At 36.1% G+C, this 23,663-nt stretch overlaps 2 protein-coding genes and 1 long non-coding RNA gene across 4 annotated transcripts; 2 read left to right on the top strand and 1 right to left on the bottom strand.

Moving 5' to 3' along the window:
- Nucleotides 1–1,295: 1,295 nt before the first annotated feature.
- On the bottom strand, nucleotides 1,296–6,414 carry LOC109057808. The gene is made up of 4 exons (XM_042757229.1): nucleotides 6,066–6,414; nucleotides 4,769–4,816; nucleotides 1,733–2,008; nucleotides 1,296–1,621 (listed from the first exon to the last, which is right to left on the bottom strand). The coding sequence occupies exons 2-4, from the start codon at nucleotides 4,803–4,805 to the stop codon at nucleotides 1,296–1,298; spliced, it is 639 nt and encodes a 212-aa protein (XP_042613163.1). The 5' UTR covers nucleotides 4,806–4,816; nucleotides 6,066–6,414.
- Nucleotides 6,415–8,111: 1,697 nt separating this feature from the next.
- On the top strand, nucleotides 8,112–12,097 carry LOC109073912 (golgin subfamily A member 2-like). Of its 2 annotated transcripts, XM_042751648.1 has the most exons (4): nucleotides 8,112–8,269; nucleotides 10,412–10,531; nucleotides 11,403–11,474; nucleotides 11,945–12,097. In XM_042751648.1, exons 1-4 carry the CDS (start codon nucleotides 8,222–8,224, stop codon nucleotides 12,080–12,082), a joined length of 378 nt encoding a protein of 125 aa, XP_042607582.1. In that variant the 5' UTR covers nucleotides 8,112–8,221; the 3' UTR covers nucleotides 12,083–12,097. The 2 variants fall into 2 exon arrangements, with proteins under 2 accessions (XP_042607582.1, XP_042607590.1); XM_042751656.1 differs by lacking the exon at nucleotides 11,403–11,474.
- A 4,390-nt stretch (nucleotides 12,098–16,487) lies between these two features.
- On the top strand, nucleotides 16,488–18,168 carry LOC122142181. Its single transcript, XR_006158419.1, has 3 exons — nucleotides 16,488–16,522; nucleotides 18,004–18,042; nucleotides 18,139–18,168. It is a non-coding gene; the product is annotated as an uncharacterized LOC122142181 (long non-coding RNA).
- Nucleotides 18,169–23,663: the final 5,495 nt, after the last annotated feature.

The following is a 23,663-nucleotide window of genomic DNA, read 5'->3' as shown; positions in this document are numbered from 1 at the left end:
CTGTTAGTGGAATATATTTAGCAGCTTCTACGGTTAAAGATAAAACTTAATGTTAAAAATATTTAAAAATATTTAATCCATTATTATTTAATTATTGTACCATTAATAATTAACTTAAGTATTTAACCCTTCTGGGCTGTTGGTGTCTGGGAATGTTTTTTTTTTTAAATGACATGAGACTTCGTGACTTCCTACAGTTGCTATACTTTATACTTCAGTGCAGTAAAGGTACTCAAATTTGTAAAATAGTCATTTTACAATATATCCAGAAGCAAGACATGAAAAACACACACACAAAAAAACTAGGGAGTGGACATGGCATCTGAGCTGATGAGTGATCCTCTGCTGCCATCTACTGGTTATAAAGCAATTTCATGTCATTTTCATCTAAAAAGTAATTTTTTTCATGTCTCTTAAAGTGAATTTTAGTGCACAGCTGTAGAGTTTAAAATATACTTTAAAATATAACTTCATTAAGGAGTTCACAGAATATATTATTTGAAAGAAAAGTAACATCAATCTGGATCCTGCAGAGGATACACAAAGATAAAACAATAAAAGGAATAATTTCTTAGTGCTTAATAAAAGAGTGTAACAGTGTTGAGACAGTTCTGTGGTCCCATGATGGCTGTTTTCATATTTCGTACTTCTGCGTGAGACAAGCATCGGTCAGTTACATGCATGAGACTTCTAAACCTCATGTTCCTGTGTTTCAGCGGAGTCAGTATCCTCAATATTAGAAGGATTACTGTAATCGTTCATACTCAGGTTTGACAGGTCATAGCTCTCGTCTCCAGAATAAAAAGGACGAGTTGAATGCTTTTGGTCACTCTCCTGTACGGGCTCGCTAGCTGTAGTTTCCTCTCTGGGTGATGCCATCATCTTACAGCATAAAAGAATGAGAAGAGAGCAAATGAAGAGTGAGAAAGGTAAGATCAGTCCGATGTGAGATCGTTTTTCATTGTTGATGTCCTCAGTTTGGTTTCCTCCTGCTTTGGTGAGCTTCTCTGCATGAAATTAAAGAACAGAACTAGCACACGGTATTTGTTTTTCTTTTCTTAAAGTGCATTTTTATTTTGGGAAACTTTGGCATTTATTTCATATTTCAGAGCTTAATATGCTTTATAATTTCCTGAAATCTGGATCCAGCAGCAATGTCTATTGTCTGATTTGTGAATAAATCATTCTTTTCAGTCAATTATTTTATATATTCACTTAAAATCTAGTTGAGAACTAACAATACAATAGGCATTGCACATAATGATATATCAAGTGCATATATTCATATGATGAGATTATCTAGTCTTACTGATCACATGCAGCATGTAGGCGTGTGGGTATCCTTTAGCCGTCTCATCTCGAACGAAGCAGCGGTATAATCCTGCGTCTGTCTGTTGGACACCAGTGATGGTCAGAGACACATCACCGTCTCTGTCTCCGTCCTCTGTCAGCGATACTCTCTCCTCATAGCCCAGGCCTGGGATTGGGGCTCCTTTTGTTGTGTAGTACAGAGCTTTTTTTTCATTGTGTAGCCATGTCACATCACTGACACCGCTCTGAGTATCCGCATAACACGGAAGAGTGACGTTTCTCAACTCAACAACAGTCACGTTTATGGGAACTATAGGGAAAATATAAAAATGAAGCTACATTACTTACAGTAAGTTCAACTGCATATGCTATTTAATGCGTGTTCTGAAGCGTCTCTAATGTGAGGCAAACAAACACTCACCTACGACCTCCAGGTTAACATGCTTGTCAATGCCGTCACAACTGCACACGTATTGTCCCAGGTCATTGTATTTTGCTGACTTGAGAAATAGGGAGTTGTTTTCTTCATGCATGACGTTGAATCTTTGCCGAAAGCTTTCTTTTATGATGCATTTCCGCTTTTGGCAGTCGGCAACAGTTGCTTCTATGGGGAAGATCTTACGCCACACGACGTTTTCACAGTTGCCGCAGGGAAGTGATGTTGGGTGATTCAGCACCACAGAAACAGAGGAAGTGCCTGTAAATAAAACAAAAATAGTTCATAAATGTCATCAATTCTTCAATCACATACAATTTGCAGAATCTACAAGATGTTTGTTTTAAAAAATAAAAGTTGCACTGCTGTGATTAAGCTATTTGACATCAGATGTGTACATATTCCACTACACACACACACACATACATACAGTACATATATATCTATATATAGGCCATTCTACAGAAATGGTACAAACTGCTGTCCCACAACCAGAAAACACATTTAAAAAGCATTTAAGTATTCAAATCTTAGATGTTTACTAAGATCCTTCTATTATCTATTGAAACCCACAATAATATTTAAAATATTAGTAAGCTTAATATATATAAAATCATAATTTATTGGGTACTTTCAATTGGGAGGTGGCTGTCCCAAACCATAATCCCTAAATTTCAACTCAAGGAAATTATATAAATTTTTTTGTTTTTTTTTTAAGAATTTTTTTTTCATTGTTGTTTTTAAAAGTATCTTTTTGATTCTTTTAAAAAAGTAAAGTTCTGAAAATATCTATTTTATTGAATTGTGAAACTTCATGTTAAAAAATGTCACAACTGAAACAGTGCATGTAGTGTCTCTCTCACAGCTACAGGGTGAGTAGATCTCCTCATCATTTTGAGGCAAATGTGTTCAAAGTCTGAAAAATATTTTTGTAAATATTATGAAAGTTTTTAGTGGAAATCTTATTTATGCAATTAAGCACACTTTTTTTTGGGGAGTTTTTCCATATAATTTAATTTGTATGTGTGTACAACTGTTCAGAACTGTGCTAGCTAACCATGTGCTGATTAGCATCTTTGAAATCAGTTCAAAAGTATCTAAAATTGTCACCTACCGAAACATTTGGTGGAGTTTCGGTAGTGACATCTTTGCTTCTTTTTTTGGGTGTCATCCCATAGAATCATCACTACCGAAACATGTCATCATTGTTTCAGTATTGACAAAAGGGAACACACAATCCTCATATTTGGGGGAAATAAACAACATTTTAGTATGTTGTAGTACTATTTAAGTAAAAATACCGTAATGTGATGTGGTCGCTACCAAAACATTACTGTCACTACTGAAAATGTGCAGTCACTACCGAATCAAGGGATGTTTTGTCAAAAATAAAGTATACTGAATTATCAACTAAGATGTTATGATAGTGTTTGGTTCAAACTAATGATACTTAACTTTGAAATCATTATGATCGACTTTTTGCCTTTTACAAAGAAAAATTGGATTCAAAATACAACGAATTTCATAAATTACACTTTAAATATTGTTAAAATGTAATTATTGATTTACCACTGGAAAAAAATAGCAAAAAATATATATATCTACTATATAGATGTAAGCTAAATCTTAATAGGTCAATATAACCCTTCAAATTAAATTATTACTGCGTCTCGTTAGTGACAAATTTGGAGAGAGGAAAAATATTCAAATTCTTTGGAGAAAGACCTTTTTAACTCTGATGTTTATATATAGTCCACAAGAGAAAATAATAGTTAAATTTATAAAAATGAATGACCCCATTCAAAAATGTACACACGCTTGATTCTCAAGACTGTGTTGTTACATGAATGATCCACAGCTGTTTTTTTGAATTTTTAGTTGTTCGTGAGTCACTTGTTTGTCCTGAACAGTTAAACGGAGCTCTGTTCTTCAGAAAAATCCTTCAGCTCCTGGACATTCTTTGGTTTTTCAGCTTTTTTGTGTATTTGAAACATTTCCAGCAGTGACTGTATGATTTTGAGATCCATGTTTTCACACTGAGGGACTCAAACACAACCATTACAGAAGGTTCAAACACTCACTGATGCTTCAGAAAGAAAAACCATGCATTAAGAGCTGGGGTGTGAAAACTTTTGAACAGAATGATGGTGTGTATATTTTTCTTATTTTGCCTAAATACCATATTTTTTCATTTAGTACTGCCCTTCAGAAGCTCCAGAAGATACTTACATGGTTCCCGGAAGACAAAATAAGTTCATTTTACCCTGATCTTCAAATTCAAAAAGTTTTCACGGCCCGGCTCTCAATGCATGGTTTCTCCTTCTGGAGCACCAGTGAGCATTTGAACCTTTCTGTAATAGTTGTGTATGAATCCCTCAGATGCCCTCAGTGTGAAAAGACGGATCTCAAAATCATACAGTCATTGTTCAAATACACAAAAATGCTGAAAAACCAAAGAATGTGCAGAAGCTGAAAGATTTTTCTTAAGAACAGAGCTCAGTTTAACTGTTCAGAACAAACAAGGGACTCATGAACAACTATCGCTAAACAAAGTAAAAACAACTGTGGATCATTCAGCTAACAACACAGTATTAAGAATCAAGGGGATGAAAACTTTTGAACGGGGTCATTTTTAATAAAGTAAAACTATTATTTTCTCTTGTTGACTATATTTAAACGTCTTTTATGAGAAATATCTCATTCAGGTCAGTACTAAATATATATATATATATATATATATATATATATATATATATATATATATATATATATATATATATATATATATATATATATATATATATATAATTTTTTTTTTTTTTTCATTTTGTATGATCCCTCTTATTTTGGTAAAAATAATAAACATTTTACAGATTCTGCAAGATGTATGTAAACTTTTGACCTCAACTGTACACACACACATACACATACACACACACACACACACACGTTAAATAATAAAAAACATTCTTTAATTACAAAAAATATTAAATTGCATTAAAAGAAAATAAAGTGACTTACCAGTTAGAAATAGTGCAAGAATCCAATAAATCTTCATGGCTCTATCCACTAAAACAAAATTTAACAAACATTACATTTCATGCTAGTCAGAACATTTTGAAGTTCGTATTGTGACTCAAACACTTGCTAAGATGTCATAATGAGTGTCCAGATCATATTTCTTGGCCATGCCTTCTCGTTGTTGCTTTTCTGGGACTTGTAATTAATATTTATGAGCCAATTTTAATAGACAATAAATTGTAAATGTATTGTTAAGAGTAAAAAAGGATATTTATTATTTGGCCACTGGAGGCAATGGGAAGCATTTAAGGGGAACTATTTTTTATTTATTTATTCTTTTTTTTTTATTATTCTGTCTTCATATTAATAGAACATTTCTGTTTATGCTTTTTTCATCTTACTGTGCCTGCGAAATAAACCTGTGTGAAATAATAATTTATAGGCCCGTGCATTTTGAGCACTATATATTTGACCACTTAAACGTCACAGAAGAATTTAGTGCTTTCTAGAAATTAAAAACTATGTAAAAGGGCATTCTTGCCTTATGACTGGTTAAAATGACCCCATACCTAGGACTAGAAAACTCATACCAAGTCTCATCGAGTTTTTGCAGAAAGGATTTCGTATATTTTTATTTATTTCACATTTGATGTTGCAGTCTTATGCTAAAATGCTTTCAATTATTAATTTTTAACCTTAATCTACACTCTATTTCCAATAATGACAAAGCAAAAACCATGTGATAACTTTGCAAATGCATAAAAAAAAAGAAATGTCACATATTGGCATAACTAATCAGACCTTTTGCTATTAGAAATTTCTCTGGTTCATCTTTGAGACATTTCTACACATTGACCGGAGTAAATCTGGCAAACTCGGTTGATTGGACATGATTTGGAAAACCTCACACCTGTCTATATACAGTCTAACAGCCAAACATGCATATCAGAGCAAAAACCAAGCCTTGAGGTCAAGAGAACCGCTTGAAAAGCCCCGAAACATTTTGAGACTATGATTCTCTGCTTTCTGAACATTTTGGAATTTTTGGATTGATGGAGGCCCATTTAACACTCTTTTACCCTTACAATACAGGCAAGACATATATATTAATTTACTTTATTTACACGGGTCAACATTTTCGTTTTGTGAAGCAACAACTAAAACAGAAAATGTTTTATATCAGATGATGCATTAACTCAGAACAAAATGATTTTGTCTAAATAAATACACCGTTTTTAAGGCAATCTCTACAGCACAAAAACACGGATGGACATTAATAAAGAAAATATCATGATACCTGTTTTAATCAGTCAGACGAGGCTCTTAAGTTCGCAGCGTTTCCCGGAGCTAATGCTCTCCTGACATCTGACATTTACAGTTCACAAAAAGAGACGCTACTTTGTTTCCGGTGTTCAAAATGATCAGTCCAAAAATACTATACTGAAAATTGCCTGCAAGGACAACTAGCCCAATTTTCTCTAATCACAGTTTACAGCTGCCTGACTCCCATAAACGGCCTTAAAATAAAAGTTTTGATTTGGTTTATTGTATGTTTTAGTTCTGCATGCGCTCAGCTTCAAGCCTGCGCGAATCATTCGAAACTCGTCTCACAGTCATTCCAATAAACGAGGCTTCGTTACATCACAACTGTTTAGAAATGTTTCGAATCTTTGAAAAGGACACATGTTTTAAATGCACTCCATAGCTCACAGTATTTGATGATTTGCTAAATGCATTTAATAAATTACACTTTCAGTAAAATATTAGCATTGTGTTTGTAAAAGCTGTTTTTATGCATGTTTGGTCTGAGTTTTAGTTGCACTGTTTTTTGACCAGCAGGAGTCACCAGCGTACAGCGTTTCGAAACAAAGCAAACGGTTCAAATGATTCGAAGCTTTCCCTTTGAATCAGTCATATGCCTTTAGGACGCAGTCATTTTATGAACTTTTATTAACCCTTTATGGTGCGGAGGTGCAATATGGCAACAATTCATTTCTACTCATCTCCTTTTTTATTATTTTTTTTTTTTTAAGTACAGTGTATTTTGTATGTATGCATTGCTACTCGAACCTGTGCAATCCGTCAGCAAAAGAATATAAAGACATCCAGATGTGCAATAATTCTGGGCAATTGTTTGTTCACATGTTTGTTGCAGAGCGCGTTTGTTTCGTGTACGCGTCATGCGGAAAGTATAACACAGGCTTTAGTCGGATGGCAGTGTACCTTCTTTTAATAAATTACAAGAAAATACAACAGGTGTAACGCGTTGTGTCAGGAGGGGAGGGGGGGAAATGGATAGCTCACAAAGTTATTAGGCCAGACAGACTCACGGAGGCGATTGACATTTAACAATGACTCGCGTTTTATTTCTCCAATCGAACTTGGGCAATTGTCCGTCCCATGTTCCACCGTCCACAGCGTTACCAAAACAAAACAAACATGATTAAAACAAAATGATTTCCAAACAGAAATTACCCGCATACATGGGGGATTCGAGTCGCGGTTGTATCCATTATCATACAGAGTGCATACCGTTTTTCAGGGAGCGCGCAGCTCTTAAAGGGGCCACACTTATTTCCACTCGTTACACAGGGTTTGTTAACTCTGCTTATAGAAAATGAAGAGCAAAGAATTTGCATCAGGTGTGTTTTGCGTTTTATTTATTTATTTTTTTAATATAATTTTTGAAGCCACTTTAATCTGTATCACATATTGCAATCCTGTCTATCAATTTCAACTAAAAAATTACCGTCAACAACAGACGTTGCATCCACCGATCCTGTCGTGTTTCTCACGCCCCCAAAGGAGCATAAAATAAATTCCGAGTTTCCCCGCTCGTAATTACGACTTTGTGGTGGCGTTCATGTGCGTTTAACTCGTAAATACGGTGTATCCGACATGACTTAAACGCACCATTAGACGTAAACCCCTCTCAAGTTGTATTTACTACTGGGAAATTCGGAAATCATTTTGATTCCAGAGTTTTCGTGTTGAGCGGGTCTTTCATGATCTTTAAACATGATGGAGGGGACAAACCATTGCTGCTGTCAGTGCTGTTCTCACAACAACTACATCCTGTGTCTTGTCGCTAAAGTAGGCTAGATATGAAAGATCATTCGAAGCATATTGTGTGTTTTATACGCAGTGAAATAAGCATGTATTTGACCGAAATTCCAGAACTGTAAGCAAACTGCATATGTAGCGCGCTGAATGTTTATTATATGCTACATTTAATTCTTTCCGACATTAAAGGACTTGAATACGACAAGCTCGTAATCACGACGTTTAAGTGGGAGATATGAAAATTCCGATAGCACGTGAAGGCAGGATAAAACTGCCCAGTGTGGTTTGGATGCGGAAATCGTAGTCAGTGTCGGGAGCGTGTGCGTTACATGCACGCGCGCGCGGATCATCTGATGACGTGGTGTGCCGCTCGCTCAGCTGCGCGAGAGGATGGCGGACCAGAACAGGCAAATCAAACTCGCTGCAGCCAAGAAAAAGGTACGTTTTTGTACTTCCACATCTTCTTTGCGACAAAACGCAACTTTTGATCGCAACCGAATCGCGTCCGAGCGCGTGTTTTTTATCTTTTGTGATTTTGATTTTACGTGTATAGGGGTCTCTGCGGGGGGGCGTCGTGCTGCGATGGGTGCTGTACTGGACGGGGGTGTCTGTCAGGAAAGTCCGGGGACTGACCTGCGGCAGGGGCCTGAATACAAACTCATTACAATCCGTCTCTCTATTCGCGTTTATAGCGATTTAAACCTGTCAGAAATGCGCTTTATAAGTGTGTGTGAGCGAATGTCAGTTTAACTGGGTAAGCTAATGTTTCTTAGCCTCTTGTTTTGCCGTCAGTTCCAGAATAATAAACCTAAACTAGACGTTTTAATACTCTTTTCGACTTTAGGCTCGTTTATTGAAGTGATTTGTGTTATCTTACTTGCTTGATTGCTGGTTGTTATGATAGCTATAGCTATTGATGAAGATGGCTTGTTTGTTTTTTGTTGTTTAATAGTTTGTTTAATGTGCCCTCAATGTAATCTTTAGGTTGCTGTTTGATCAAATCTGTGACTGTGCCACTTGATGCCTAAAATTGCTGTCTAGTTAGGGAGCTCATGTCTACACTAGGTTGTGAAGCACAGCTGCTGTATGTCTGTGTTTTGGAACACGGCTTGAAAAAAATCAACCCTGGAATTTAAGTAATGGTAAACCAAGGCTCTGTCATATGAGATCTGATGTAGAGCCGTCTGTCCGTCCCATGACCGCTGAATCACACCCAAACACACTACTGTGAAGCTGACCTACTAGACACGACATTCTCAGTCTTCATATCGCAGGAATGGACGAGCCGTTTGTGTCGTGGAGCTTGATTGTTATCTTCAGACTCGTTTAACAATGCATTCCAACCAAGAGTGTTGAAACTGTGTCAGAATTAGGACAGAGTATTGATTTGAGATTAGGGGTCGAATCATATATCGTGTTGTATTATATTATATTAAAGAAATAGTTCACCCAGAAATGAACATGTGCTGAACGTGCACTCATCCTCAGTTCATCTGAGATCAGGATGAGTTTGTTCCTTCATCAGGTTTCCATATATCGTGTTGTATTATATGTGCATCAGTGTCTTCATCAATGGATGCTCTGCAGTGAGCATGGGTGCCGTCAGAATGAGAGTCCAAACAGCTGGATAAAAAACATCACACAATAATCCCACAAGTAATTCACAAGCACTCCAGTCACTCAGTGAACATCTGGAGAAGACAAAAGAATGAAAACACAGGCCATCAGGCATTTAAGATGATTTTAACTCAAATACATAGGTCTATAATCCATAATAAACACTTCAGTCCAGTGCACTTCCTCCAGTGAATGTGTGATTTTTGTTTGTAGCTTTTTTGTTTTGTGATGCATTTACTTTTGTTCATAAAGTGAATGTTTTTATTCAAAATGTCACATATCACATATAAGGACACATTAAGGAAGTCAGGCAAAAACCAACAAAAGAGGTCTCTGTGCAGATTTCTCTCCTGATTCCCAGCCCTGATGTGACGCAATTTTGTTCATTGGAGGAAGCGTTATTATGGATTATGGAGTCATATTCAGCCGGAAACAATGTTTTGAATTTAAAATGCCTTAATGTTGGTTTATTACAGAAACGCAGCTGTTCACTTCACGTGATGTTAATTGATGGACTGGAGTGTTATTGTTTTGTTTATGGTTTGTTTTATGATTGTTATCTGAATTGTATCAGAAGTGTTTTTACTGGAGGTAGAATGTGTCGGTTGGATTTCCAATGTTTTTAGAAAGGTTTACATTCTTTTGTTGAAAAAAATAAAATAAAATAGTATTCCTGCCATATACACCACAAAAAAAAAAAAAAAAGATTTTTCAAAGTTGTAAATAAATCAAAGATGATTGGAGTATGTTTTACAGCAGAATACTATTTCAAACTTTCAAACTTCACATTTAATTCAATGTGTTGCTTGCCATTTCTTTAATTATTTGGGAAATTTACTAGCACTTTCTAAGTGTAAATGATTTCAAACTTTTTTGTCTAGTGTATCCTGTAGCTGTAATATAATGTGTTTAATACCAAACATAAATCAAATCAAAAACTTTAGTTTCTCTGTCATCCCACAGCTGAAGGAGTTTCAGCAGAAGACAACCCCATCCACAGGAAGTGCTGGACCGAAGAAGAAGAGGAAGGTTAGAGGAGGAGATCAGCTGGACGCAGCTGCGGACAGACACTCGCCGGACAACGTGAGTCAGGAGTGACTGAAACCATGAAGTGAATTTGAGTTATTACAGAGAGTCTGAGCCAGGGTTATTAACATTAACTACAAATAAATATGAGATTAAATACTTAAACTACACTGAAATTTCTAAATGTTGCCTTGGCAGCTTATTAAAATATGTTTATGTTGACGCACTAAAATAGAAAAAAGTAAAACTAGAACAATTCAAAAGCATTTTTGTTAATTAGTTTTTTTTTTTTAATATGAAGCTGAAAATAAAAGATGAAAAACCTAAACTTATATATAGTTTTGGTTTAAGTTGAAGCACTAAAATAATTAAATAACTGGAAATAATTAATTAAAACTGAAAAATTACAGATTCTATGTACATTGTAAAGTTTTGTATATTTTTCATAAGAATCTCTGCTCTATTCTTTTTTCATTTTCAATTTATTCACATTTCACATCATATTTCTTAGAAAATAATATAATGTAGTAAACTATATTCTATTTTTAATGTGTATGTGCTTGATCTGTTGTTTGTTGTTGCACTGAGAGACGACGAACTGAAGAAAAAAACGTTTCACTTCATTACATGTAACATGTTTGTGATAATAAATAACAAATCTTGAAGCTAGAAAATTAAATATTAACTTAAATATGAATTTTTAAAAATAATAAAAACTCTAAAATGACTAAAAATGACTGCATTTAAAATGAAAACTGAAAAAAGGCTCATTCATGATACTAATAAATGCTAATTATAATTGTGGTAGTGTATAAATAACCGACTCGGGCGCGACTAACACTTCATCTTGTGTTTCCTTTCTCACTACTGCTTCCTTCCTCTTCTCTCCCTTTTTTTCCTTGATGGTCTGCCTCTCCTTCCTCTGTAGATTGAGAATATTCTCAAAGTTATGGTGTCTGATCTTAGTCTGACTAATGGAGTGTCTCAGCCTCACAGTCAGGTGAGCCGCTCGCTCTGCCTCCTCTCTTGCTCTTCGATTCGTTCATTTGTGTTTCCGCGCTTCGCAGGAAGTCCATGTTTGCATCATCTGCTGCATTTTTTAACGTCAGCATGAAATCGGACTCTTAGTCTTATTGTGAGCGATTCCTCGGTGCATATCATTCTAAAGTACAGTAAATGTTTAATAATGCTAGAAATATTTGACTCAGTTTGCACTCAGAAATCGGGTTTGATGTCGTGTTTAGGTAAATTGGTGTGTTTAATAAGATGTGATTTTATGGTGTTTTGTTTTAATAGTTTTTTCTTTTATATTATTTTCTTTTTTTCTTATTTTCTTTATTTTGTTTTTTGGGTGAATTCATGTTGACTTTAATGCAAAATTAAGTCGTAATCAGAAAGTGTCTGTTAGGATTGAATATCTATCCTTCTTATGAATGTAAGTTTAATGCGTCTGTCGCTGTTTTGCGTCAGGATGATGTGGATGCGGTGAGGCGTGTGTCGCAGGAGCTGGAGGAGACCAGCGCTGAACCCGTCTCTAACCCTGCTTCTGCTATTAACTCTGATAACGCTGGCCCGCAGGTCTGTCTGTCTCCGTGTCACTCACCTTAGCTGGCAGCTCACCAGGCTTTGAAACACAGACGGCTCTGTTAACGGTTCAGCTGATGTTTTTAATCTGAGCCATGCGTTGCTTGTCATTTTTATGTTTTCGTGTGTGTTTGTTCATGAGTGTGGCTGGTTGTGTTTGTTTTTCAATGTTTTTTTTTCACTCGTTTTTTTTTGCAGAAGTAGTAAGCAGATGATGAAGGCGGTGGATGTACTCTTGTGGAATAACAGGTGAATTTACTCTTTATGTAAAAATGACCAATCAGATGAAACAGCTCAGCTCTTCTGCTGCCTTGCTTCTGGAAATATTTTCCCAGATGCATTTTATAAAAATTCTTCCATAAAGAGCTTTAAGCTTTGAATCAAACAGTGTTGTTTGAGATATTATGAAAATTTTTTATTCATATAATAAGTTTTTATATTTATGTTTTTCATTATCTTTTTCATTTTTTTTTTGTATTAGTTTTTTTTTTTATAGTTTTTAATTTTTATTTTTTTTTTTTTTTAGTTTTTTTATTTTTTTTGTATTAAAATGAGAAAAGTAGCCTTGCCGACTAGTTGGAATTAAAAAGCTTAATTTTATTTATTTTTTTTTATTTCTGTTAATGTTTTTTTCAAGCAGTTCAACAATTTATTTTTTAGTTTTTAGTATAATTTTTTTTTAGTATTTAGTTTTCTAGAATTACTGGAATTAAAATGGTAAAGCATATAAAATAATGTTGTTTTTTGTTTTTTGTTTTTTTTTTGCAATGAACTACTCATTTGATAATGTAAATGACACTAATGTAGCAAAACAGTATAAAAGTACATAATATAAGCAATAAAATATAATATACCTCAAGTTAATTAAATAGAAATAGACCCAAACCAATGTTTGCATGCTGTCGCTTGAATCAAACAGTGTTGTTTTAGTATCACTGAGATATTATTATAGTTTTTATTCATATTTTAAATACGTTTTTATATTTATGTTTTTCATTTTCTTTTAAATTTTAAAGTTTTTTTGTATTAGTTTTAAATTCATAATTTTTATTTATATTTATTTTAGTTATTTAAGTTAATTAAATGCCAACTAGTTGAACTTAAAAAGCTTATTTTTTTTCCAGTTAATGTTTATTTTATTTCAAGCAATTCAACAATTTATTTTTTATTTTTTAGTTAAATTTTTTTCTTTTTTTTTTTAAGTATTTAATTTTCTAGAATGATTGGAATTGAAATGGATGGGGAGCCTATACAAATTTCATATACAAATTTTTTTTTTTGCAATGAACTACTCATTTGATGATTGTAAATGACACTAATGTAATGCTTTCACTTGCTGTTTGAGTCTCTATTAACACTAACTATACAGAAATGCTCTTGATTTTTTGTTTGTGTATTTATTATAACTATATATAAATGATTTTTATTGTTTTTGTTTATGTATGTAACCAAATACTCTGTTTTGATAGACTGAACTCGTGGTTGCAGGCCGCCTGCCTCAGGCCTCCGAAAGGCCGCCGCGAGCTCGTTGGGACTCGACAGATTTGCGCGGGTGCAGCGTCAATGGACAGAATTAAAAAATGGCTGATCCCAGCAGTCAACAGCTTTCTGCGTGGGCTTCAAGCATCTGTGGCTGTTGGCTTGTGGATTGGATTGTGATGATATGATGTTATTGGTTCATGTTATTCTTTCCACCCTGCTTGAGAAAAGTCATGTTGGAATTGGACAGAGATATTAAAATTGTAATGTGTTATGAAAGCAGGCTTTGTTTTCTTTAGGCTCACATGCACATTTCTAAGAAATTAAAGACTTTTAAGAACCTCCCAAATGAACCAAATTCTTTTGAACTTACACGGCTTGAGTGAATTACAAAAATAAAAAATTAAACATAATTGCATGACTTGCAGTAGAATCAGTTTTATTCATATCTAACACTTGTCTATAACCCAGATGTCAACACTTAAACCATTCCAGAATGAATTGATCAAAGCTTTGAGTTCTGATTCACAAGTGAATTGTTTTTCTTTCCTCCTTGGCTGTAACGCAGTCAACAACGTACATCAATGGAGACAGCGGGTCCCCTCCCGCCGACGGTCCCCCCCCCCCCACGCGAGAAAGGAGCTGGAGGTATCTTTTGATATGCTTATTCTATGGGTCATAGTGCGTTTATTATTTCGTTTTATTTGCTTTTATTTATCATTTTTTTTTATTTTTTTTTAAATGTGTAGATGTGCAGTAAGTTTACAGTGGTCTTCCACTCTGAACAGTTCCATTGATCGCTCGCTCAAGCAGGATAATCTTATTGAGGACACAGCACGGAGTTCTTATGAATGAAAAATAGCCTGTAGTCTGGCATGGGGTGTTACTAGCATTAGCCATTTAAAAGAGCGTCAGGCACTTGATATCATTTTCACAGTCGTATCCCAGATTGAAGAGCGTCAGGCACTTGATATCATTTTCACAGTCGTATCCCAGAAAAAAGATCTAAAAAACCGTTTTTCCCTGTTATCTGTGCTACTGTGATTTAAGTCTGAATTGGTGTTAGAGTTGGTTGTGTGTGTCTGTCTGTGTGTGTTGTGTGTGATAGCTGTGTGTCTGTCAGCCTAGTGTTGGCAATTTGATGTCGACTCCACTCCCATGATATCGTCCTGCTGCACACTGAACAAACATCCTGTTTCAGAGTCAGGAACACGTCTGTAACCGGCGACCCCACAGCAGAATGAGGCTCTGTGTTTATAAGTTAAAATTTCACCTCGCGCTCCGTCTGCCATAGAAGCCTGATTGTGCCCCTTTAGAACGCAAATTCATGCCTATTATTACCTTACTTACCCTAGCCGTATTCAGAGGCGTCCTGAGGTCATGAAGATTTGTAAGGTTTATGGAAAAGTCTTTTCTTGCTTGCGAATGTTTGGTTGGCACGTCAGGCTTAGCCACAACAACAGGCTGCAATTTATTGATTAGCTTCTCAATAAATACAGCTCAAAATCTCTGACAATATTATCTCACAATTCTCAACATACAGCCTGTTTTTCGTCCTTGCTGTGAGATCTCTGTTAAAGTGTAATGTAGTTTCTCATCTGTTGATGGTGCATCTGTATTTTCCAACAGCATCATTCTACTTCCAGTCTCCTGCAGTGTCACACCATGATCTTCAGAAATCATTCTAATATGATGAAATCTGTGCTGCTCAAGAAACATTTCTGAGTTATTCATCTTTCTCATAGAAGAATAGCACGATTCTTGTATTTCCGTTCTCCCCAAGAACCTTTTAGTAATCCCTCTAGACTTTTTGTGTCAATTTACAAGTTTTCATGGCCTTAAATGTAACTATTTAACTGAAAGAAACGTTTTTAATAGTGCCCGCAGAAGACACCCAGGTGCAAACATTACTCCTGTCATGCATCTATTGGGCAAACCAAGCTTGTTGATTGATCGTATGCAATCTAAGTTTTTAATTACCTTTTGAAATTTGAGTGCAACTTCGCAACTCTGTCTGTCATCTTCCGCTGTTTCGGTGTGAGCAATGATGCCAGTGATTTAACTTTTAAATACAGAATTCCAAACATACGGGTAACCCCCCTTGGAACTTGGTAAAAAAGTTTATCTGTTTACCATCTTGTAACTGTGGACAAAATTACTTGTTTTTGCCCATTGGGCAGATTTTTCATTATTATTTGCTAAGTTTAGTGATGTTATACATAGAAGTGCACGTCCTAATATGCTGAAGTGAATCAGGAGCGGCCTGTTTGCGTCACGTCCACTCTCCTCAGAGTCTTTTCATTTGTCCTCTCTCCTCTCTCTCTCTCTTCTCCTCTCATCTCTCTCCCTCTCGTCAACTCCCTTCACTTCCTCTCCTCTCTCGTCTCTTGCTCTTCTCCGGATCCCTCCCCCCTCGCTCCCTGACAGGCCCCCTCATACAGCGCTCACCCCCCCCCCCCCTTCCTACCTCGCCTGCTAACCCTGCTCTCCCTGCCCCTCCGCCCCACCCGCCCCACCTCGTCCCCCTCGCCACCCCCACTCCACGCATCCCGCCACCGCTCACTTCCCTCCCCGCTCTGCATCCCTCCCCCTCCCCCTCTCCCCCCAAAAACTCCCCTCCTCGCCTCACTCGTCTCCCTCTCCTAAAATCTCTCTCCTCCGATCTCACACCACTCGCTCCTCTCTCTCTCGATCTCCTCTCCCCCCGTCCGCTCTCATCTCCCTCTCGCTCTCTCCGCCCTCCCTCTCCCTCTCCTCTCGGTCTCCTTCTCTCTTCTGCTAGCAATTTTCTCCATCGTCCTCCCTCTCCCCTCTCCCCTCCTCTCCCTCTCCTCCTCCTCACTCTCTCACGTCCCGATCCTCCTCTTCCTCTTCTCTCTCTCTCCTCTCAGCTTCGTAACCCAGGAGCTTGGCAGCGGCTCTGGTACCCCTACCATCCCACGCGCTCGACCGAACGCCCAGCTCACGTCCAAACTCGAGACACTGGTAAGAGTGTCAGTTTATGTGTGTGATGCATGAAAATGTAAGCCGTCCCCGTGCTTGCAGTATCACACATTTTCAATAACAGATGAGCAACCACAGTGACGGTTTTTTATTGAAGATGCCAACATTGTTTCCTTGCCACTAAGACTGAATGCGTCGTCACTTTTTAAGCATGCAACATTGTTTCAGGTTTCTAGTGTTTTAAATTGTCTGTCCATCGTATTTGGTGCATAAAAAGTTTAGATGGTAACTCTATTTACATTTAGAAGTTCATTTAAAACAGAACGGGCTTTTATCCAAAGCAACTTACAAATGAAGGACAATAGGAAGCCAATCAATCAACAAGAGCAATGATTATTGGAAGTGTGCTATAACAAGTTCCCCCTCATTTTTAGCATAATGCAGTACATTTTAAAAATATGTAATATAAAAAATTATGGCTGTCCAAACATGATTAAATCCACCATCCCGCCAAACTAAATAGTTCTTGTTTTTACATAGTATTATGTGTTTAGTACTGTGTATATTTTATTCTGTATATCAATAGACATACCATCAGCAGCATGCATGTTACTATATTTTAAGAAGACATAATGTTATGTATTTATATATCGTTTATCTTATAATATACACATATCAGAATATACTATATATAAATGTATATACATGTAAAATATTGTTCTACCAATATACAATATTAGTGTTTCGTGTGGTTATTTATATATACATAACCTCTCTCTTCCTGTACACCTTGTCCATAGCTATCATATATTCATCGTACAACAAAAACCTTTTTATCTTGTATTGGATGTGATTAACGCGTCTCGTGGATTAATCCATTTGACAGCCCTAATAACAATAAAACGATAGAATGGAAAAGAATTGAGCGCTAGTGTTAGAGGCGTTTTTTTGTGGTTTTTTTTTTTGGCTTTGTTCATTGTATAATAAACTAAAACAAAATTTTTTTGTTTATTAAAGAAAACTAGCTGTTAGTACATAATAGAGTGCAGTCCTAAAATGGATTTTTTTTTATTACGAAAGAGTAAACAAAGATTTACAAAAACTTTCAAAAAAAATCTTAATACTTAAAAGTAACTAAATTCATTCTTTGATTAGAAATCTGCAAAGATTCCCTTCTTTGTGTGAACTGCTAGTATTATTAAACGCACATATCATTTAGTTTAATTATTTTAGTAAGTTTTGGATTGGATTGCACATTTTAGGATCTGATGTTAGTAGTTAATATTGATAATATTAGTCAATAATATTTTTTCCCTTTCTGTGTTATGTTTGGAGTTTTGATTCTTCATTTGTTAGGTTATTTGTTTGATGAATTTTTTTTGTGGTTAATGTGATTTTGAACTCATATCATCTTAATAAAGCAATAACCTGTATTAACTGTCAGGTCCCTGTTTAACGTGCTGCTTTAATGATTTATTTTTTAATAAACACACACGAGTTAAATGTTTGTTCATTGTTTTCAGACGAAGCAGTCTCAGGAGCTTTCTGATCAACTACAGAAGGTACAGGACGCTGCCAGCAGTGTTATTAGATTGAATAAATCATTTATGGTTTATTAATGGCCACTTCTCTTATTGTGCATTATCTCTTCTCATCAGGAGCGGAAAGAGTTTGAGCAGAAGTTCACGGCGAGCAGGGAGTTTACACGTGAACAGCTACAGGTGAACGGATCGCCACAGGACTGAAGAAGATATGCTCCGCTCATAAAGAAAATTCAGCCTTACAAAACGGAATGTAGTTTAGCTTAATGTCAGTTGGCTAAGCTATGCAAACGGTAAGGTTTTGTGTGTGCTTAATGATGCATGTCGTGGCACGCTCAGGTTCCACATCCACCATCGGGCATCCTGGTGTCTGAGAAATCAGAGCTACAGACGGCCTTGTCTTACACACAGCAGGCAGCTGACACCAAGACAGGTGTGTGTGTGTGTGTGTGTGTTTGTGTGAGATGCCACATGCTCAGAATCATGCAATATCTCAAAAAACATGTTAAGGATGTGCTGGATATTTTCTTGTGAGATCCACCTTGATATGAATATTACGTCAGTTACAATTAGAAATTACAGGACCTCTCATATTATACAGTACGTCTTTTTCCTTTCTGCTAAATATATGCATGTAGGTAACAGTATGAACCGATGTATTGTGTGTTTGTGCAGCAGAGGCAGAAGGATCTGAGCTCTGCGGCTGCAGGCCATAACAGCGAGTGTCTGAGCTGAGAGGGGAACTCTAATCTTGCAGTCTCCCACAACAGAAGCAGGTTCGACAGGTACCAGTCCCCTTCCGTTTAGCTTCATCATCAGTTGCATTTTCACCGAAGCTTCGTTCGAGCTCAGAAAACCTTGTTGCTTTTTGTTCTGCAGCTCTAATAAAGAGCTTGAAAGGAGCGGACAGTTCCTGATTGGAAGTCCCTTCCGATTTCGGTGAGAACTCTTTCAGTGTCTTTTTACTCCTCGTTAGCACGGATGCCCGATGTGAATGTGTTGTTGCATGATATGGTCTCTGTGTGTGTGTGTGGGTGTGTGTGTGTGTCAGTATGTGAGCGATGAGGACCAGCAGGCAAGCAGAGCTCAGAGCTGTCCGGAGCAGCTCAAGCTGAGAGGAAAACAGAAACAGCGCTTTGAAGCAGGAGGTTTCTATGAGCTCCGTAAGCGGCTGGAGATGGCCGACAGCATGCCTGCAGCAGTGAGGAGACGCTTTTAAACATTTACCGTGCACTCGAATGGAGTTGCCTGTGATGTGATAATGCCTCTTCACATGGCTTCCTGCAGTTCTCCAGTCAGTCGGGTCCTCACGTCTGGGCACCAGCAGGTCCAGTCGTCCTCCTGAGAAGAAGCACCAGTTAGAGGCTCACGCGGCTCAGGTGTGTGTGTGCTAGTCTGTGCTGCTGTTATGGGTCATGACTTGTGTCTGTGAATGTCATCCTGAGTTTTCTGAGTGTTTGTGTGTGTGTCTGTGCAGCTGATGGAGTCGGTGGTCAGCTGCAGGTGCAGTGAGAGGAGATCAGTACGCTGGACAGATACAGGAGGAGGGACGCGTGTGGAAGGACACAAACAGAGCGCTTCTGTCTCAGGTGGACCACCTATTATATTGAACACAAAAAAAAAAAAGGTTTGCAGTTTTTATTTTTTTTTTTGAGATTATATATATTGCAATATGAAAATGGACCAAATGACTAAACAGTTTGGAATGTTTTGGAAAGAATGAATTTTAAAATGATTTTGTCGGGATGTGAATTTGCATAGAAAACCAAAATTTTAAAAAAGCTGCAACTCTTGACGTGCAGAAACCATCCTTCAGTGGACGCAGTCTACTTTTTGTTTTGAATGTTTGGTAATTCTAATTTTTAATTTTGGGTTTTTATTGTTTGCTAAATCTAAAACCATTAATATAAAAAAAAGTGTTTGTTTTCGTTGCTTGAAATTAAATAAACTTTAACTGAAATAAAATAAATAATTTATTTTATTTTTAGGTAATTTACTTGTCATTTTTTTTTTTTTTTATTTTACTTAAAAAAAGACAGCAAAATTAAAATGATAAACAGAAATATAAAAAATAAAAACTAATTCAGAATATTAATAAAAATAAATAATATAGAAAAAAAAAATTACAGCAAAATTGTAAAATAAAAAACGAAAAATAATAAATTAAAAAACTAACTTCGGAAATATTAATAATAAATAAATAAATAAATATAGAAATATAAAAATGACAGCAAAATTAAAATATTAAAATAAAAACAGAACAATATCCAAAAAATAAAAAAACTAATTCTGAATATTAATAACTAAATAAATAAATATAGAAAAATAAAAATGACAGCACAATTAAAATATTAAAATAAAAACAGAAAAATATAAAAATAAAAACTAATTCAGATATATTAATCAAAAACTTAAATATATAAAAAAAATTAATGACAGCAAAATTAAAAATGACAACAGAAAATATAAAAAAAAAAACTAATTCAGAATAATAATAATAAATAATAAAATATAGAAAAATACAAAAGGGACAGCAAAATTAAAATTAAAACATGAAATATAAAATAAAAACTAATTCCCCCGAATATTAATAATAATAAATAAAGTAATAAATAAATAAATATAGAAAATTCAAAAATGACAGCACAATTAAAATGAAAAACAGAAATAAAAAATAAAAACTAAATCACGACTTATTAATAAACTTTCGTAGCACAGCCCACTGATAAAAAATACTTGAGGCTGTGATATGATGAAAAATGTAAGATCTCATATCGCTGCTGCTTAGACAACCAGCGTCACAGAAAAATGGCAAAAATAGTAGGCTTTTTTAAAGAGCGTTCAAACTTAGGTTTACTTTTACAAACAACCAACTCAAACCGTTTTCGCAACCATACGATAAACAAGAACCGGCCGACTGATTTTTTTATTTTTCCCAATTTAAATATGGATTTAAAATAATAATAATAAAAAAAGTATATTTATAATTTTTTAAATTATTATTAATGTTAAATTAAATAAGAATGTTTACTTTTGTAATAATAATGTACTGTAAAAAAATTAGTATATTTAATGTTTACAGTACAAATATGTCGTCGGTGTTGGTGTGTAGGGTGTGTGTGTTTTTGTGTGTGTGTGTAGGTAGCGTTTGTTGTATTAAGGGAGCTGCAGGAGAAGATCACAGAGCTGGAGAACACTGCAGGTATGAGACAAGACACACACACCCTTCACCTCACATTCTCTGTGATCATGACACAATAAAAACCTTTCCCTGGTGATGGAGGAAGTGAAGCGTGTCTGAAGCCATCGAGCGCGCTTTCAAACACACATGTATCAGAAAAGGTTTCATTACACACTGTTTGTGCTGTGGCCATCTAGTGGTCATAAAAATAAATAACACCTTGTGTTCTGTTCCGTTACCGCCAGTGGGTTTCACATCTGGGTCTGCAACTGCTTCTTTGTTTTATTATATTTATATTAATAATGGTCATTGTCAAAGTCATTAATTTGTGTCGGTGTACTGCCACGGAATAAGTAAAATAAATAAAACATAAATTCATAAATTTATCTATGATGTTTAACTGTAGACTGTTATTTTCATGGCCAGAGTTCCATTTTTGAGGCTTAATATATAAAATTTCGATTAAAAATAGCTAATGCTAACACATCATAAGGGTAATCTAAAATGCAACATAATGTAAAGGAAACAGAGCTGAGATTAAAATGCAACATAATGTTCGTGCGGTTTTCAGGCGAAAGGAATGAAGCTTCGGCGGACCCATCGATCACGTGCTTAACTCAAAACGAATCAAGCTCTGATTCAGTGATTCAATGTGAAACGTGTTTCGAAGCTTCGGTATTGAACGTAACATCACTACTTTTCCCCCACTCGCCAAAAAACAAAACACAGTTTAGTTGGTTTTTTATTGAGTGTGAGATATATACAAAAGTTCTCTTTTTAATCACGTGAGAGAAATAACCAAACATACTCTACAAAAAATACTTCTCTCTGCGTCAGCTTGAGTACGTGTCTGGCCTTCAGTCTTTTTCGTGATGAGTAAAGAGCAGGAGCCTGCAGGGCCGTGTCACAGGCCTCAGGCCCTTCAGAGAGTGAACTCGGCCCTTCAGGAAACCATCAGCCGCCTTCAGGAGGAGAGAGACGCTCTCAGTCTGCAGTACCAAGCACAGGTGACCTACACTGACCATGTGACGCACGCTTCGTCACCCATTTATACTGGAGTGCCTTTGGGCTTAAAAACTGCAGAACTGACTCATGTGAAGATACTAGATCATGCAGTATGTGCAGTCTTATTGCAGTTTATTTAGATTGCTAAATAATTTTAAACGCATTAGACCAGCCTTTTTGACTCCAAGGCTCCTTCATTCTCCATAACAATATTCAAAGAATTTGATATTTCCAGTAAATCAGGAATGTTGTTAGATCAGACACTCATTGGCATGCTCTATTGTGTCCTGAAGGTGCGAGACAACGAGCAGCTGAGCCGACTGGTGCAGGAACAGGAAGTGAGGCTGGAGGAACTGGAGAGACACGCCGGACGCGCCGCTGAAGAGGCTCAGGATCGACTGCGTATTCTGGAGGACGTCCAGAGCGACAAGGCCACCATCAGCAGAGCCGTGGCCCCGAAACCGAGGACCTCAAAGACCAGCTGGCCGAGCTGCAGAAAACGGCTCGTCAAGCTGGTGAGCTCTAGTGATGGATGACTTGTGTACAAGAGTGGAGTTGTACGTTGACCTCTGACCTCTGACCTCTCTCCTCCTCCAGACCAATGAAGAACATGGAGGCTGACCAGCGCTCTTGCAGTCCGAGAAGCACATCAAGAAGGATATCGCGCTCGTAAGATCGTCAGCTGCAGGAAGATCTAACGCACGTTCCCAAGAACAGGTGTGTTGTCTGCAGAGAAATCAAACTTGTCTTTAAAGCAGGTTTTTAATGGCTTGAATTCACACCACACTAACGCTTCAGACTTCTCAAACCTCTGGCAGAACTTTCACACAGTTTCCACGTCTGTGGGACCGAAGCTTGCAGAATTTCACCAAAATAAAAGCTCAAGGAGTGATTTTACATCTCACAATCTCAGGGTTTGAACGTGTGGAAGTGCCAAAGTTTTAAGACTTATTAGAATTATTAGTTTTGTAACTTGTAGTGTGAAATAAAGTTATTATAATTATTTAATATTCAAAGCACAATTTTAATTTAAACCAGTACTGCATTTCTGTCTTGATTTTTAATAAAACATAAGAAGTTAAAACAGCAACATTATCATTAATAATAATGATAATGATAATATACTAATAAATATGTATCATTATTAAATTCAGCTACAACGTCAAAATAAAACAATACAAATTTAATTATGTATTAAATTAATATTATTTTTGTCACCATGTGAATGGTCTTAAGTTATTGACAGAAGAGAATTTTGGGCCGATACGATAACCGATAATTCTTTAAATATGAATTCTAAATAACTGATATGTTGACCGATAAATCTAAATCCAAATTTTTAAATAATTTGTAATTTTTTTTTTTATTATTATCGGGCAAATTCTCTTATCTTTTCGATACCGATAACAGAAAAGTTTTCATTTATCGGCCGATATATCGTGCAATCCCTAGTTTA

Source organism: Cyprinus carpio, chromosome A5 (assembly GCF_018340385.1).
Source record: "Cyprinus carpio isolate SPL01 chromosome A5, ASM1834038v1, whole genome shotgun sequence".
Lineage (NCBI taxonomy): Eukaryota > Metazoa > Chordata > Actinopteri > Cypriniformes > Cyprinidae > Cyprinus > Cyprinus carpio.
Note: the sequence above shows the minus strand (reverse complement) of the source record. Positions and strands in the feature narration are given on the sequence as shown.

Excerpts from the sequence above, each read along its gene's own strand:
- LOC109057808 (XM_042757229.1), bottom strand. The coding sequence starts at position 4,805 with ATGAAGATTTATTGGATTCTTGCACTATTTCTAACTG. Across the intron at positions 2,009-4,768 it reads TCTTGCACTATTTCTAACTG|GCACTTCCTCTGTTTCTGTG; the intron begins GTAAGTCACTTT and ends TTTTATTTACAG. Across the intron at positions 1,622-1,732 it reads TGTTAACCTGGAGGTCGTAG|TTCCCATAAACGTGACTGTT; the intron begins GTGAGTGTTTGT and ends TTTTCCCTATAG.
- LOC109073912 (XM_042751648.1), top strand. The coding sequence starts at position 8,222 with ATGGCGGACCAGAACAGGCAAATCAAACTCGCTGCAGCCAAGAAAAAG. Across the intron at positions 8,270-10,411 it reads TCGCTGCAGCCAAGAAAAAG|CTGAAGGAGTTTCAGCAGAA; the intron begins GTACGTTTTTGT and ends GTCATCCCACAG. Across the intron at positions 10,532-11,402 it reads ACAGACACTCGCCGGACAAC|ATTGAGAATATTCTCAAAGT; the intron begins GTGAGTCAGGAG and ends CTTCCTCTGTAG.